This window comes from Pezoporus wallicus, unplaced genomic scaffold (assembly GCF_028554395.1).
Source record: "Pezoporus wallicus isolate ANWC-B61680 ecotype Strahan unplaced genomic scaffold, APGP_CSIRO_Pwel_v1 contig_2492, whole genome shotgun sequence".
NCBI lineage: Eukaryota > Metazoa > Chordata > Aves > Psittaciformes > Psittacidae > Pezoporus > Pezoporus wallicus.
Genome location: NW_026637796.1, coordinates 2,835,733 through 2,853,552, shown reverse-complemented (window position 1 = coordinate 2,853,552; position 17,820 = coordinate 2,835,733). Strand labels below are relative to the sequence as shown.

At 41.1% G+C, this 17,820-nt stretch overlaps 2 protein-coding genes across 15 annotated transcripts in view; both read left to right on the top strand.

Moving 5' to 3' along the window:
* CUNH4orf19 (chromosome unknown C4orf19 homolog) overlaps nt 1-17,820 on the top strand; it is a 267,441-nt gene that overhangs the window by 145,669 nt on the left and 103,952 nt on the right. The gene's annotated exons all lie outside the window — the stretch shown is intronic.
* Nucleotides 1-17,820, top strand: part of TBC1D1 (TBC1 domain family member 1) — a 92,212-nt gene that overhangs the window by 8,112 nt on the left and 66,280 nt on the right. Inside the window, exon 1 of one of the 8 annotated variants that reach the window (XM_057407611.1) lies at nt 11,490-11,706. The exons of the other annotated variants lie outside the window; for them this stretch is intronic. Coding sequence (XP_057263594.1) covers nt 11,677-11,706 — 30 coding nt within the window. The 5' untranslated portion in view covers nt 11,490-11,676. Of the gene's footprint in view, nt 1-11,489; nt 11,707-17,820 lie in introns of those variants that run through there. 8 annotated transcript variants of the gene reach the window in all.

Sequence of the window (17,820 nt, the reverse complement as noted above, 5' to 3'; positions counted from 1 at the left end):
CTAAATAATAATGTAAAGAACTTTCACAGGAAGAGAGAACAAAAGATAAAATTCATAACTCTTAATTTGAGATTTATGGAGGCCACATTCAGGACAAAGGTGAACACCAGCTTGCAACTAAAACCTGGTGATGTATTTTACATCTAAAACCATGGCTAACTGAAACTGCAATATTTTTTTTTTTTTGAGAGTCTAAAAAGCGAATTGTTCATGTCTTACTTCTGAGTCTTTGATGCTGAAAACCTGTATGCACTTTTAAGTTCAGACTAGTTTGATTGAAGACAACAGAAATACTTCCAATAATGACAATGAACATGCTTGTAGATACTTGCCTGCCTAGCACCTAAAATACCTAATATATTATTCTTCTTGGGTTTATCTTAAGGTTTTTTCCAGTGACAGTTTCCAATGAACTTCATATAAGAAAAAATGGTTTCCAATTTCTGTAATTATTTAAAAAGATTTTTAATGAAGCAAAAGGATTTTTAAAACCTGATAAAAAGAAAAATGATAACTATAATGCATTAACATATTGAGGATGATTAACACCACTATTAGGAAAATTAGGTTTCTTTCTTTGATTAAAAAAACAAATGAAAGTATAACATATGTCTAGGAAGCAATAATGTACTGATGTCTTAGGAAGAGCAAAACTCCATCACTTTTTATTCTCTGATGACTACTCAAACCCCTGATGTGCATCTGCAGGTACAAATAGCATTTGGTCCCTGCAGAGATCTCTAATTGAAACTGAATTCAGAGGCATTGCTAGCAGATACTAGGCTGCCTTAGCTTCACCTGCAGTCCAGTGGCGATGAGACACTTTCATTTTCATGGTTTAAGTGCATATTTCAAATGGCACAACAGAAGCTAATGATCTGCTGGAACGAGGCACTTGGATTCCCAAAGCAGGAGTGGGACTTAGGAGGCAAAGCAGCTGCTTCTGCGGAGCTCTGCTCCCGCAAAGCATTGTACAGCATTTTCATACATAGTCAGGCCCTTTGAAAGTTTCTCTAATTGCAGGAAGTGAACTTCATTGTTCTTAAAAGGGATTAGTCTCCAGAGCGCATAACTCCTTTTTACGCTCACCCCCTCCCTTCCCTCCGCTCCCTCCACACAGGTTTGCAGATTCACCGTGGTTTAAGATGAGGTGTTTAAGTGCCACTTAGTGGCTGTCCAGAGCAAATGTAAGCTGCTCCGATGGCTGTAGCAGTTTTCACCTCTCCCCCTGTTGCTTCCAGCAGCAGACTTCCTCACCTTATCTTAGAGATGCTGAAGGCTTAATCTAAGACTGGTTGAAATCAATTAAAAGACCCTGGTGGGCTTTAGATAAGAATTTCAGTACTGTCATTCCCATTTTAAGTCAGGTTTGTTTGGTTTTTTTTTTTGTTTTGTTTTGTTTTTGTTTGGTTTGGTGTGGTTTGTGTGTTTTTGTTTTTTTTTTGGGGGGGGTGTGTTTGTTTGTTTTGGAGTTTTTTTCTCCCCAAAAATATTGTCCTTATTAAATTCTTTGGGTTCTCCTTGTGGTTTTGGTGTGGTTTGTTTGTTTGTTTGTTTGTTTGGGGGGGGTTTATTGTTGGGTTTGTTTTGTTTGGGTACTAAATGCCTGTAAAAGTATGATATTTTACTATGGCACAAGCTAGTACAAGAACCAACAGTAACTAAAGATGCTGTCTCTAGAACTGAAATATTGGTATTCCTGGAGTTTATTCTTAGGTATGAAATTCACAAAACAAGACACATGCTGAACTGGGGTTAGTATTTGGCATCAGCTAATGTTCTGGGATGTCTCAGTTGCCCTCAGCAGAATATCTGATAGATGTGAAAACATCAGCTCTCAGTCATGTTCTGACTTTGATATAATGTGCTTGTAGCTGGATAAGGACCAAAGCTGACCTTCTAGAAACTTCAGAATATTCTTTAGATGTATGTTGTTAACTCCTTAATGAACTAGATCCATCCAGGGAACAATAAACCTCAGAGTGCGTGCATTGCTCATGTTCAGGCTTTCTTTCTACTGGGAGGAGGTTTTCAATGGGCATTCTGCAGGCCAGTTGTGAACTGCAGAAGGCATGCTTCAAGTGTTTCTTTAAAATTAATTCTTTTTTCCTTCCTTTTCCTTGCCCCTTCTTATTTCAGTTTTTGTGTTTTAATAGAATGTCCTTAAGCAAGCACAGACTGGAAAAGTCAGAAAAATTCCCAGGAACCTCAAACAAACAAAACATAGGTTTCTGAGATATAGATACATTTCTTGTTAATTCAAACCGTCAAGGTCCTGGAATAAATCCTTTCACACAAGTTGAGACTGTGCACTTCCAACAAGCCATATAAAAACTGTGTATGTGACAAATTTTCCTTGCCTGGATAACCCTCAGTGACCTGACTTTTGCACACACACATATGCACAGGCATGTCAGTCTGTTCTGGAAGCCCTGATGCCAGCTTGAGACATCAGGTGAATTAGACTTGCAGGCCTTAGTCTTAACTGGAGCTCAGTCCCAGCTGGGTTGTGAGTGAAATAAAAACATGTGCATGAGGATGACATTATGGATCTATTTGCATCTTAGAAACAACTGGGAAAACAAATTAAAGCTGGCCTACATGCCACTCCTAAATTATGATTGAAATCAACAGGAGACCTGGAATTTCTTACGTCACGGCGTAAAAGACCCTGCTCAGCTAACTTCTGAGGTTCACTTATTCATTTGGGTCTTTGTGCCTGTGAACACATTCAAATATGTGACCTCAGACTCACAAGTTGCAGAGATATCTGAACTTACTGCTTCAGTGAAGAGCTCTGCTGTCCAGACCATCCTTCCAGCTGTGTGCAGGTTTCTTCTGGAATGCTAGAATTCCCTATTGATACTGGGAATACCGAGGAAGGAGGAAAGGGCTTTATTCCTGAAAATATGTACACATTTCCTAAATTTCACCTACTCCAGGAGTCTTACATGAGATGACATAGCTGTCTGACATTCTCAGTGATAAAACATGGTTAAAAACCCATGTAGTGAGGGAATGCTTTCAGTCTGCGTGGATCCAGGATCCGTGGTTGTGGAATAGCTGACTCAGCATATGGAGGCTTCCATTGTTCTGGCAGGGGAGTGGAAGCACAGTCAGCACATGTGGCCAGAATGTGCAGTGATGTCTTACAGTAATACGTTCTGAGACCTTTGAAGTGATGCAGCTTTATCAAAACCACAAAAAAGCCATAAGGACAAGTCCTGTTACTGTATTTTGAAAGTCTCTGTATTGTATCTTGTATTTCACAAGTGTTTTCCAGCATGTTTTTAGGAGTTAAAACAGTGTTGGCTTACAATAACTGAACGTGGAACATTGTAATGAAACCAGGAGCTGCAAATTTCTGAATAGAAAACCTAACTGTATGGTGGGGAAGGTGTTTTTTCCAGATCAATAAGAGACAGTACTTGAATCTCGTGTTTTAAAGATGGTTTATTGCCATTTTGTGGCTTTTGCTGTAACTGAAAGATAGTGTGACTTAGACGAAAATATATAAAATCAATCACAAGAGCACAAGAATCCACATCATTGCCAAAGGAACACTAGATGGGTTAATAAGCCTTGAGAGGAAAGTAGGAAGGGGAGAGATAAGAAACAGTAAGTTAAAAGCATGTGCAAGGGAACATTGCTGATAAAACTTTCCACTTTCAAGACAGCTGGGACAGAATATAATCTACAGCACAACACGGTGAAATAAAAATCACAGATAATTCAATAAAAAGGTAGATTTTTATGCACCATACAAATTACTATACTATTATTTTAGTGGGTTCCAGTGGTATTCTCAATTCCATATTACACAGGAAATATCTAGGGAAGGACTGTGGTGAAGCTTGTAACCAAATGGTGATGGGAAACGGTGTGGAGCAAGGGCTGGGTGAGTTGTTGAGGGCACTTGTTGATCAGCTGTGAGGAGCTGCTGTAGGGCTCAGCAGGCTGCTGCAGTTCTCCCACTGGGGTTTTGTCCAAGAGCACTAGAGCAGTGTGGCTTGTGATATGAAAGCAATGTTACAGAAATTGAAATTTCTTCAGCTTGATTCTGGAAAAGAAAAGGACCATCTGGTATTTGTTTCCTCTTTTTGTTACCTGTGCTTAGGCTGCATAAGGATGTAGTAGCAACTTGGTGTGTGATTTTAGTGAGGGCAGGATCGGATCCTTCTCAAATGAATGGCTTTTACACCCAGGTGCTCATCATATGTGAATTGCAATAATGCTTCATTGACTGTAGGTAAGTTATGGACCCTGTGCATGCTGAGAGATAAACCTGAACTGATATTTTTATTATTAAGCTCTTTCCATCAAACCCAAGAATATTATGGGTTGGACGTGGAATAGTTTAACAAAGTTTTATACTAACTGTTTTTTTCAGTGTACTGAAATGGATGTTTCTTTAGAGTATCCTGTACTACAAAAGGTCCAGCAGAATCTGTGTACTGTCTATGGGGATTGTGGTTGAATTCAGTTATGAGAAATCAATACTGTTACAAGTAGATTTATCAAGTTACTAAATAAATTGTGGAGAATTGAGAAGACTGGTTAGTTTTCATGGCTCTCAATACTGTAGAACTCTAGTTTCCTAGTCTCCTGCTGTTGCAACTGAATTACACAAAATAATATGCTTAGGTGGGGGTATTTTATAGTTAGTTATGTGAACCAAGAGCTAAGCTACAACTGTAAAGTTGTGCACACAAAATTGCATGATTTATATTATTCATTACTAGAGTGTTCTAGTAGGATAAAGTGAATATGGACATCTTCACTAACTTGAAGTCCTATGTAATGGAAATAGGCATTCATAGAATGTCTCTCTCCCATAGCACCTGGGGAACTGGTAAATTTTATAATTATGTTTTTAACCAGTAAAGTGAGAGTTGTCATGTTTTGGTCATAGTCTTGTCTTCCTGAGCACTTTCTAGACCTTTTTTGCTATATAACTTAGCCATTATGGTAAGTAGAAGTGCTTAATGTTTAACTTTTTTTGAGTTGTGAGAGTCCTTCTCCACAAAGGAAATGGGTTGTATTTTCAAATGAAGTGTCTGTCTTCCCATCTGGGTAACCTGGGTTAACCATACACGTTTCAAGATCTTTAATTATAACCTTTAGTTAATTGCATTTTACAAAATACTTCTTAAACTTTGAGAGGTTCGTGGTTTCTTTTTCCTTTCTCCTGGTATAATTCAGTGCTTGCCACAAAGAATCCACAGGAAGCTGGAGGAAAAGGGTGGGAAGTCCTTCCATGGACATATATCTAGTGCCAGGGGACATTAATTTCAATTTAATTCTCACATCCTTCATGCCTTATTGTCAGAGGGATTTGTAAAGTGAGCACTCCTACATCATTAGTATTTTATGGTTGTGTCAGGGTGAGTGTGCAGGTGTGTCTCATCTCTGTGACGGCTGATGCTCTTTCTCCTAGAGCCATCTCAGCAGCCTGGAGACTTCAGCTTGAGAAAAATGTGAGGTTTCCAACTATTTCAACCACAGTCAATACCTAGTTGATGATCTCAAGGATTCAACTTGTACCTTTGTCACTAAACACTGGGAACATCCCCATTTGATCTGAGCTCTCTAATCTGCTCCTGCAGATTAGTTTTCCAGTTTGCCTGTGTTCTACTCTTCCTGGTCCAGTTTCACAGCTGCCCAAACCCCCCCCCCCCCCCCCCCCATTGCAACACTATAAATGTGTGGAACTCCTGATGTCTCTGCGTGGCAGTTTCCCACTGTGCGGTGAGTTTTCTCCGTAGCTCATTTGCCACACCGTCCATGTGGGTTTTTTTGCATACAACTATTCACATCTAATCGATCTCTTTACAAGTCTCCTGGACTTATCTGCAGATTCAGGCTGTGGGTTTTTTTCACCCATTTACAGGGATCTGATAAGTTGATCACAATCGAATTATTCAGCAGTGCACATTTGATCTTGGTCAAAGGCAGATACACAATTATGCTTAAGCAGAATTAGTCAGAAACCATGGCAAAGTTCCTGACAGCTTTAGATTTTTATTTTGGTTTTTGTGGGTTTTTTTTTGGCTGTGTGTGGGAGGACAGAAAATACTCAATCCAGCATAAAGCTTGCCAATCCAAAGTTTACTCATCAGTGTTTCTGGAAATGTTTGAAGCGGTAGGATTATTTCAGACCAGATGAGCATTTTGAATTAGTTGACCTTAATGTTTGTGAATGGGCACTTGCGAACAGTGAAGGAGGACTTCACTGTCTGCTGAGCAACATGGTTGTTGGCCTTTTGTGCTTCTCTCCTACGTGTTGTAGGATCACCTTTCCCTTCACAGATCCCTTCTTCCCTCAGTCTTCTTGCTGAGACGAAGGATCCCAAATGAGCCTCAGCACATTGTAACACTCATGTTCTGACACTCTGCTGGAGAGAAGATGGGTACTGCTGGTAGGGAAGAAGACACATAACTCATCACCAATGCTACTATTCATTCATGAGCAGGAAATGCTATTGTCACTCGAATTAAAGCATTTGAGCAGTTACAGATTTTGTGGCTGGAAGACAGTCATATATAAGCTAAAACCTACAGGAGAGGGCAGAAAGGATGCCACTGCTGAGTCGGTGCCCACCGCTCTGGTGAGGAATTGTTCTCTTCTGTCTGCCACATGGGGAGCATGTTATCTCTGGGCACTGGCCCAGTGTCTAGGGTTTTTCGTATTTGCTACTGGTTAGCAGATAGCCAAAACTTCAGTCTGCACTCTTAACTCACTAACAGTACAAAGGTTACCCAAAACATTGCCATTTCTGTTTCCACTGAGCATCTGGAAACCACCAAGAAAGTAATCCCATTTTCTCTGGTGAGAGTTGTATTTCATCTTAGTGTAGATGCGCAGTCCAGGGTGGTGGGCACCTATGCACTTTGTGTTAAGGGCACAGCCACTACTAAGCAGTAATTAGCTGTCAAGTCTTGCTGTTCTCTCTCATCAGGGAGCTGATGCAGATCTTGTTTGGTAAGGTAGTTTGGTTTTGTGATTAATCTTTTATTTAATTTTGTATTGAGAAAAAAGGAAGTTGCTTATAATTTGGCAAAAAAAGATGTATCAAAACTCACTCTTCTTCACCACAGTATCTTTTCAGAAGCTAGCTGGTCAGGTTTGATTGAGCCTTTGGATAGGATGAAATCAAAGAGGATTCATTATTCTTTTTGTTCAGTGGATCCAGATGAGTAATTTGTTGCATCTTGCGTCATATAAAAGCCCGAGATTTCCTTAAATAGACACCTTTGTTTTGGTATCTTTTAATACAGCTGTATCTGAGAACCAAACCTGATTACATTTGAAATTCACATGACAAACAGTACTCTCACAGTAGTTTCTTTCTTTCTGTCTTTTCCTCTGTAAAATATGGTTCTATAAAATAGAAACCATCTAGCCTACTACTTGAAATGGTAAGGGATGAGACGAAACTCGAGGAAATCCTAATTAATGGTGACAACTAAGTAATAAAGGATAAAAATTGTGGGTGTTTTAAACAAAGACCAGGTAATGGATACTGGTAATTACTGGCAGGCATATTCTTTTACTGCATTTTTTCAGCTGAATTTACAAAGGCCTTTTTGTGTTAAGAGAAACAAAAGAGATAAATGAAACTTGGGTCAGTGAATGTGGGCATAGGGGATAATTAATGAAAAGAATAGCTGCCAAAACATAATTAAGTACAATTCAAAGGAAAAAAGCTTCAAAAGGGAATGGGGTGTGCTGTAAAACCACCACCAAAGTTAACAGAAAATCAACAGGAGAGGCCAGTTCTCAGGTGGCTATGCTCTTAATGCAACTTCTTGTGAGACATTGTTCAGTGGTGACATACTGTGAAGACTAAAAAATATTAACAGCCATTAAATCTAAAGAAAGCTGAAATCAGAGAATGAGTCAGAAAATACTCTTGTGTTGAAAGGCTGACTTCAGCCTCCTTTCTTGTTAATATTTCCTCATATCTCACATCTCTTATCTCCAGTTTCTTTTAATGGAGAGAGTTTTCTTGGAGAAGAAATAATGGGGGTAGTTGTATATGTGTAAATTTCTGAAGGATATCTGTAAAACTGAAAGATCATCTTTCTGACAATGTAACTAGTTTGTGGCATTGAGGTATTTTAATTGCTACTATTTTAAAACAGCCACAAATATCCTGATAATATTTTCCATGATAACATGGAACAGTTCATAGGAATGAGGATTTTGTTTTGTTATTTAAAAGATCATACATTTAGATAAGGTGGTGTCAAGTGCTACTTACTGTTTATGAAATACACATGTTATTCCCTGGCCCTGAATTTTTCCATTTACCTAAAATGGATATATAGTATTTTTGGAGAGACAGTTATTTGCACAAGCCAAACTTAAAATAGAGAAATAAAGAGGTTCTGTTTTTAGAAAGTTGAACATCCTGAAAAATGAATGCACTTATTGTTCCTACTGCATTACTAAATCTATCTTTTTGGAAAGTGAGTGACCTCTTCATTTACACTGAAGAATTTCATGTATTACCAGAAGTTTTTATGTCTGAACATTTAAGCCTAGGTGCTAGCTATTTCCTAATGCCAAATGTGCCCACTCCTTCTGCCTTCAAGGTTGGCAGATATCATCTCATTTAACAGATAAACTAAAGCAGAGAGAGCAGTGATGTAGCATGCCTGAAAATCATGTTAGCAGAAACTGGAATACATTCACTGTTACTCTATCTCCTAATTCATTGTTTTCACCACAACAACACTCTTCCTCCTAGTTTTATAGAAGCATGTAGGTTTCAGAGTGCATTTAAAATCACACAAACAACACTATAATAACAATTGCACACAATAGAAACTAAGTAGTATGAGGTGATTGGGGTCACTCTGACACTCTTGGAGCCAGTTGCAGCCAGGATGAGAAGCCAGATCTTCTGACTAACATCAGAGTTTAATGTGGACTCAGAGAAGATGTGTGTACTGTTAGTTTAAAACTGTGGAAGGGTGCCAGTCAGGAAGGGGGAGCTGGAAAAACTCCCAAGCAGGCAAGATCTCCTCAAAGGGGAAGAAATAATTATTTAGAAATAATATTGTTCATACTCAGAGAAATGCAACTCTAATTCTACCACCAAATGGTGAATATACTGTACAGCTGTAAGCAGCACATAATGAGGAACATTCTGCCTTGCTCCTGCTCTCAGTTGCTCTATGACATAAAAGCAGACCCAGTTCTGTACTTCAGATGGTAATACTTCTAGTGTTCTTGGAAGGTATCTCACTTAAAGCCCTGAGAACAGATGTCACTTATTCATGTGTGTGCTCTATATATCATGAACAATAGCAGCAGTCAAAATTTCTCCTTCTGTCATGCTAAGAAACCTTTAGAGACCGCCATCAGAATAAGTGTTGATCATATTTAGTCATTAATTGGGCTTATGGCTAAGAATATCTGTGCAATCAAACTGCCCATGGCCATTATTGTACTCACAGAATGAGCTGTTGGCTTGTGAATCACCTCTACTTTAACCTGTAGAAGTGTTAGAAAATGGAACTCTATTCTCCTTTATGAAAATGTCAAATATATTTGTTATGGTTTTAGTTCAAGAAACTATAGCGTAGATTGTCAGTTGATTAAAAATAGGTCTAGGCAGGACCTTTGGGCTCTCCAACTATGAGAAGGTCACTGTGAGTAACTTGCATGCTGATTTATTAGCTCATATTGGTTAGTATTTTGTGGCTCCTTGGCAAATGTAGCTCAGGAAGAGGATTTCAAATTCCTGCATCAGATTTCTTCTCCTGATTAACTGTGTGTCTTTGAGCAAGCCAATGAAACTGGTCAAGACTTAATTTTACAGATTAAAATTGTTTCTCTAGATTAAAAACTGTACATATACAAATACAGATTAAAACCTGTTTCTCTAGAGAGTGCTAATATCCAGTGGCAACAGATTTCCCCAGTCCTATCAGCATCAGCTCAGCTGGGCTGCAGAGCCAGGGCATGGCTGGGAATGCACTGCCATGCACTGGCTCGTGCATCCACTGCAGCTGGATACCTCCATTCTCAGCCTATCACCACTTTATTTGCCATGATGGAGATACCACTCTTCACAGATGCAGTCCTTTGTTTTGTGGCACCTTTTCTGGGTAGGTGTTACTGTTCTGCATCAGCATTCTGGTTTGTTCTTTTGTGATTCTCTATTCCTTCAGAGGAAGTGGATGGAATTGTCATGCTTAGGACTGTTTGCTGCAGGAATGACCTGGGAACTGTTTTTGTGCTGCCCTCTCAGCCCACCTGTGGCTCATTAGACACAGCGCTACAGCACTCACTAGTGCAGCATGAGTAGGTGTTACACCTCTCAGTTGCAGGATTATGCAGTCTGGGGCAGGGGCTGAAACTGCTCCTTTTATGTCTCACTGAGCTGTGAGGTTGGCTCTGCTGCTCCCCAGCCCCTGTGCATTTGTGTCACTCTTGCTTCTGTGGTCCTCTAATATCTTAGATTTAAGTGGAACAGTGTCAGCTCTAAACCCGGAGGTTATTCCATTTGCCCTAAGCAAAGGACATGCAGGATACTTCCACCAGGTGACTGTCCTTTGCTCTTTGGGCAAAGCAAAGAGATGAATTTGGCACTTCAACGTCTAATTTTGAGCAGTTGAATTTTATTGGACACAAGTGCAGAACAGACCACTGTGCTTTCCTGTTACGATTTTGCAAATCTAGTTCTGCATTTTGTTTCTGTGAGGTGATGGAAAATAAAGGGCTTTTTGTTACGCGGAGCCCAGTGGATTATTTCCTGTGAAATCCAGGTCTTTTTTTTTTTTTTTTCGTATTTCTGTGCCCTTCCTCCAAACGGAGGAAAATGAGTTGTTTTCAGGCAGCCCTACCCTAATAAGCAGGGGGTGTGTTCACAGGCAGTCCAGCCAGAGCAACAACAGGGCTGAGCACCTTTCCTGTCTGGGTGGCAGGTAGCTTCCCTTGACCTGCGAGGAATGTATGTACTATTGACTTCTGCTGTGCTGGTTTTATAGCTCTCTTCTTCGGCCGCTTATTTCTGGAAGCAGAGCTGCTAGTGCGTGATGTCAGATGCCGCTAGCTAACATGATCGGCGACCCTGACTGGAAGCGTAACGTTTTGCAGTGATTTCCAACAGATGAGCTTTGATGTTGGTGTTAAATCAGACTTCACTGCCAGCGTATTCCCAGAAAGTTATGTGAACCACGTGAGATTTTTGTTTCTAACAGTCGCGAATGCTGTCGTTCGCGCCGAATTTCATAGAAAGACATCGCGATGAGGTAGCAGGCGCTTGCTTGCGCTCTCGGGGGTTTTGCGGGGGGAAGCCCGCTCCCTCCCCTCCTTCCCGGGGACCGGCGGCCGCAGCCCGGGGCGCCGCGGCGGAGGCGGAGCGCGGCGGAGGCGGGACGCGGTCCCGGCCCCCCGCCTGGCCCTTCCCTTCCTTTCCTTTCCCTTCGCTTCCCTTCCTGCCCCGCAGCAGCAGTCGGCTCCGCCGCGGGGACTCTCCCGGCCCCGCCAGCTCACGGCCCTGCCGGCTGGAGCCCGGCCCCCGGAGTCGGCGGCAGCAGAGAAAGTTTCGGGCTGGCTCCTGTCCCAGCGAGTGAGGCGGCAGCCGGGAGGCAACGGGGAGAAGCAGAGGGGAGCCGCCAGAGGCGGGGATCGCGGCCGGCCGCCGAGCCGGAGCTCGTAGGATGTCACCATTGTTCAGCTGGGTGTCTAAGGTAGGCGGCACCGCGCTCGCCGTACTCCGCTCTCGAGAAATAAAGTCCAGCCTGAGTTTGCAGATGTTCGCGCTTAATTTCAAGGCAAGTCAACGGTCGCTGGGAAGGGAGCAGAGCTCTGCTGTATTGTTCAGCCAGGGAACAGGAGAAGCGCTTAAACTGAGCAGTAGAAGCAAACTGATAACACTCGTGGCTTGGGCCGAGAGATTAACACCCCAGCTGCAGTCCTGGCGGGCTATGCTTACCTTGCTGCTGGTCTGTAGAAGAGGAAAACTGTAATTAAAACGGCACAGAAAGTGGGGTCTCGCTGCCTGCTGAAGTCTTAAGGCTTCTTAGTGCTCTGGAGAATGTGTAACAGCACTCCTACTGTTTGTTTTGACCTTTTTTTTTCCGGGGTTCTGTCATACTCTGAATTTATGAAGAGCAATAAGTTAGCTTTTAATGGAAGACGTACTTGTGTTAAGTTTGATCATGCATGTGTCATGCTGGCTTTTTACATCTGTGTGCCTGGGGCTTCAGTAGGATTTTCCACTGTAACTGTGAAACATGCAGATGCAAAGCAATACAGATGGTTAAAGAAATCTAGAATATAATTTTGAGCTATTTTCAATTTTTTTTTCTTCAAAGAAACAGTCATTCTGAATATAAAATGAGCTGTATATGATACTCTGTTGTGAGGCACAGTATAACATGTAGAAACAGACAAGCAGGAGAAACAGCTGTATGACAGCCAAGAACTGGGGGTTCTTTGGAGGAATTACCTGGGGTGGGGGGGTGGAATAAGACTTTATCTTGAAATTTAACAGGCAGCCTAGCCTAGCAGGCAGACCACATAAAACCTGGTTCTCCCTTCTGTTATGCCAGGTGTAAATGGTCTGTTGCTTAATTACTGTTATACATCCTTCTCCCTGAATGTAACAGGTGAAATGCCTACCCGGGAAGACAGTAAGAGGGAGGTGTTTCATGTGTGACTGTGTTGCCTTTGTTCAGATTCTGAGATAGAAGGATTTGTTCTGTCTTAACAAAAATCTACGTTAGCCATGCCCTGAGAGATAGAAACATATCATTTCCTCTTTCCACTTGGCATTTTTTCATCTGCTTAAAAGAGCTGCCTGGTGGGGTGCTTGTTAAAGTAGTTCCCTTTCCTGTCATCGCTGTGGCTCTGTCTCCTGGGTGATGTGAGAGGCCTGATTTGCCATGTTATCCATGGGAATGATCCTGGCTGATTTCCATGCCAACTCTTACAAACATGACAGTGGCTGCTGACAAAAAATGAGTGATACTGTTGAGTAAGTACTGCGGGGATGCCACCAAACGGCGGGCTGTTTCCCCTTCTTGGTGTTCACCTGTCACCTGAACAAAGCAGCTAGTCAGAGGAGTTAGTCTTGGAAGAAGTACATGGCAGAACATGTAGCTCACAGAATTGGCTGTGTTTTAGAGAGAGGAACAGAAGCTCTTGCAGAAACACACTTCTAACTGCTTTAAGGAATGCTTTCTGGGCTTTCAAAACTAATTATTGCAGCGTTGGTTCCTTGCAAGTGTTTAGTTTTTTTCTTTTAATGTCCGTTAATCATCAGCGATAATTTGGGAGGGAAAGCAAAGCAGTCTATTTAGAAATATAAAATGAGACTTATTAGTGAAGAAAGCTTTCCTCCCTACCAAAATCTGATCCGTAAAAATGTAGGAACTACTGCTGTAGGCTTTCAACACAAATGCAAGCTTTTCCAGTTTTTATAAGAGGGTAACCTGTTCCAAAACAGGGAGCGACTGCATGACATGGGCGGGGGAAACTGCCCTCCTCAAAGCAACACCGACCCCCAGCATCTATTACTTAAAAATGAGTAATCCCTACATCCAGTAATATGAGTGCTTAGTGTCACCTCAGGCCTGCAGATACTTACAAGTGAAGTAATTTACTCCCATATACTATAAAATTGGTCCCTAGTGTTTGTATAAACATTACCTTTTAATATGTCTTCATTACAGGTTTTTACGTTCTGTTTTACCCAGCTTGTCTTCTACCTACTTGCAGGCTCCTTGGGGATGAGTTCTGAGGTACTGCCAGGACAAGACGTAGGGCCCATTTTGGGCTGGAGGATAAAGCCCTGCTCGAGTCTTATGTGGGTTGATGTTGCCCACATTGGCCATGTGGATGCTGGCTGAACCACTTACATGATGACTCGGTAGATAATGAATTCTTAAGTACTGACTTGTTTTAGTCTCCTAAAATTATTTAAATAAAACAGAACAGTTATACCTGTTTTTCCTGCACAGTTTTATACAAAGTCAGACAGTTCACTTCAGGGAAACCTTTGACTAAGCACCTTAAAAGACAGTTTGTTGAAAGTGTAAACTAGCTTTGCATTGTTGCAGGTAGATAATACAGTCACTTTTGTAGACACACATATTTTAATCTATAATCAGTTTAGTTCACTGCAATAGCTGTTACTAAAAGTAAGGAAATAATTTTGGAGTTGAAAAACATCAAAGCTCTCGGCAAATAAAAAAATCATAGAAATGAAGATTTTTACTGATTTGTGGTGCATTTGCACAGCATTAGTTCATTAGTAGGAGGTAATAGTACAGTGATAGTTGTTAAGAGAAATTTCATGTCTGTTTCTGTAATAAATTGTATATAAAGAGAATTTGAGTAAATGTGTCCTCGGATTCTCAGTTAGGTAAGCAATTTATATATAGTGTGTCTTTCTAGTTCCATATATAATATAAAAGCTGAGTTTAGCTTATTTTGTCTAAAGGATTATAAACCAACAAGGAATGAATAAAGAAAACAGCTAAGGGAAAATGCAAAGCAAGGTCACATTATTTAAACCAAAGTGTCTCTATAATGATGTTGCTGGTGTGGATCAATCAGCCCTGGTCAGCTCCCTCCAACCTGCAAGACAGCAGGTGGGAAAGGGATGCTCCTGGTTCCCTCCTGAGCAGAAGATCCCATCAGGTTTCTGGCTGCAGCCTGAGGAAACTCTTGAGAATGGGCCACCAGCACTGGCAGAAAAGGGCAGGTTTGCAACATAGCTGTCCCCTCAGCTGGCCTGGCTATCTTGGGCTATGGACTGAGAAGCTGATTATTTGAGTTTATTCTGTTCTGAAAAATAGATTTTAGGGTATATTCACAGTAGATGCTCTGAAATTCCCAATAGCAAAGCAAGAAGTATTGTGGGTTTGTTTTCTAAGAACTGCTGGATCAAAATTGCCTGCTTCAATTACGAAGCTCTCAAGCCACCAAAAAAGAAAGTTTCTATGCTATTCAGTGGAGCAAGGCTTGGTTTCTCAGCTTGTGCCATGAAACATTACTGGAGTAGTAATTATAGTAATATTGGAAATGCCACTTACTTTTCTTAAGAGTCCTGATATGCTGTGTTAGAATTGATCTTGCTGGTGTTTTGCCACTATTTCTAGTATTCTCTAAGTGAGAATAGTAGAATAGAGTGCCTAGTAGGCCTCTGAGGGAGAAAGAATGCATGGGAGTAGCAACCTACTTAGTTTAGGTCAGAAGCTAAAAATGAAATTGATTTGCCTTCTGGAGCAGAATGAGAAGGAATGAGAGACTGGAAATCAGGAAGCCCAAGAAATTGCCCTCTCCTCTTTTTCCTTTTTAAGTGTTCTGAAAGGGTGATCTTGGCATTTTTACTGTTCAGTTTTAGGGTATATCACACTCATTTAGGAGGATGTTTTGTTCCAGCCGACATGTCTCTTTGCCTTTTTTCACCACAGCTTCCAGAAAGTTGAGCACCTTTGTGTGTCTTTAATCCCTCAGTGAATGACTTGCATTGTAGCCAGACAAATCGAGGTTTGGTCTCTTAAGGAGCCCACATAACCAGGCATTTTAACACTGTCTGAAGCCAAATAAATTTAGGAGTTATATTAAGCCCACCTTACTTTTTAAGCCCACCTTACTACTAAGATGGTAAATTATTTTGGGAGGTGAATAAATGTTGGTGGTATCCTATGGGGTACAACCCTTGTTTGTGCTAGTGCATTTACCCCTGATAGCCCTTTTTGTAAAGGAGTTTGTCTACTTGGATACTATATCAAGAATCAGAGAGTTAATAGAGAGCTAGTGTTGGGGAAGAATTAGGAGTCACTGGGGAAGAAAGGCTCAAATGCCACAGTTTCACTTGTGGAAAAATCTCCTTGAAGCCATAGATACTGTGGGTAAGGCTGGAAGGACAGACCCTCACTTGTCTCCCAGGCCAGATGCCAGCAATGCAGCAAAGAGAATGTTCGGATTTCTGCCGGAGCTGGGTTTTAGTGTCTGAGTTCGCACAATGCCCCCGTCAGAGAACACTACGTTGCTGCTCCCCAAGTCAGTTTATGCTGGGGAAAAAATGTTGTTACCAATTGACAGGTTTTCAGACAAATGCAGATTGTCACTGAGTGCCAAGAGGTTGTAATGTGCTGTTTTCTGTATGCCAGTCACTCCCCACCATCCCCGTGGGGGTCTGAGCGATGACTGAGGAATATGCACTCAGCATTTGAAATTAATTCAGTCCTTTGGTTAAACCCCTGTTACTCAGCAGTTATGTTCCCTTTGGAGCTATTAGCTTTTATTCTTCATCCTTCTATTTCCTTTTTTGCATGCCAGGCCTGAATTGCACCCACTCTGTTTAGACATCCCCAGTTCGATAGGAGAAAGACAGAATACAGTCTGGCTCGCATGGCTTTTACGTGGCTGGGCAGATGGAGTAGGGCAGTGTCCTCTGCATTTGTAAAGTACATTATGGGTGCTTAGTAAGAAGTGGGGCTTCCGTTGTGAAATTCCTGACCATGTAGATTGCAGCTTACCAAGGTTTTTCTACTGAATCATTTATGCGTTTCTGAATGAATTTCTTATGAGTGTCTACTTTTGGGTTCATGTTGACCTTCAGATTTAATAACAAGCCAAGCCTACAAGGTAGCTGAGCTTGCTGTTTTGTACAGGTCCTGCCCCCTGCAATTCAAAACAGATCTTTTAGGTTCCAGTCAAAGGCTGATTGCTTTCCTTTGCTGAGCTCTCTGGAAATCGGTGCTATTAGCTCTCTTAATGTGATTGACATGGTTTGGGCCAAACCAGCAACAAAAGTGTTAGTAAATCTTGCAGGACCAGGGAAAGCTCCAGGTCCCATCAGAGATGGACAGTACAACTAAGTGTTTGTTTAACTTTATTTGCTTTACATTTGACGATCTAAAATACTGTTTCACATCATAGCCTGCTTTTCTGGAATGCTGCTATATTGAAACAGTCTTTTATGTGCACTAGAGGTGTTTCTGAGAACACAAAAGCAGCAGTTTTGCTCTTGGTTCCACAAGTAGAAAGTCAGGCAAAACACCTCTTCACAGATCAGATCATAGAGCTTCAAGATAATTCCAGTTTGTAATTTCCCATCATCCTGAACATAGAAGCTGCAGCACTTGTGAGAAACCTCTGCTTTAAGGGATGTTGGAATGTTTTTTTCTGTGCCAACTAACAAATAAGGTTTTAAAATAAAATGGTTTAAAAGACTTACTGAAGTTGAAGGAGCTAGGGTTGTGTATAGTATGCGGAGGTTGACTAGTGGCTTAACAAGTAAATCTTCAATAGAAACACTGTTAATTAAATTAAAACTATATATATATATATATATATATATATATATATATGTAAAGAAGTTGTGAATGCTCCATCCCTGGCAGTGTTCAAGGCAAGGTTGGACAGAGCCTTGGGCAGGATGGTTTAGTGGGAGGTGTCCCTGCCCATGGCAGGGAGGTTGGAACTAGATGATCGTAAGGTCCTTTCCAACCCTAACTATTCTATGATTCTATTTTATTATTAGAAGCCTTTACAGCTCAACTGTTCAAGCTGAAATTCTCATGGATGGCAGTGATTGAGGAAAAAAAAAAAATCTTAGCCTTGGTTTTGTTAGTATTTTGAATATCAGTAAAGATACACAAAATATGTCAAGAGATGTGCCCAAATATGAGCTTGTTTACTAATTTATATGGGGAGGTAAGGCAGCAGAGCTGGAAAAAGCAGCAGGAACTGAGAGAGCAGAAGCTGAGGCAAGGAATTGCATTAACCACTGTGTATCGGTTTTATCACTGAGTTATTTGTGTACTGGATCGTATCTGCATTGGTTT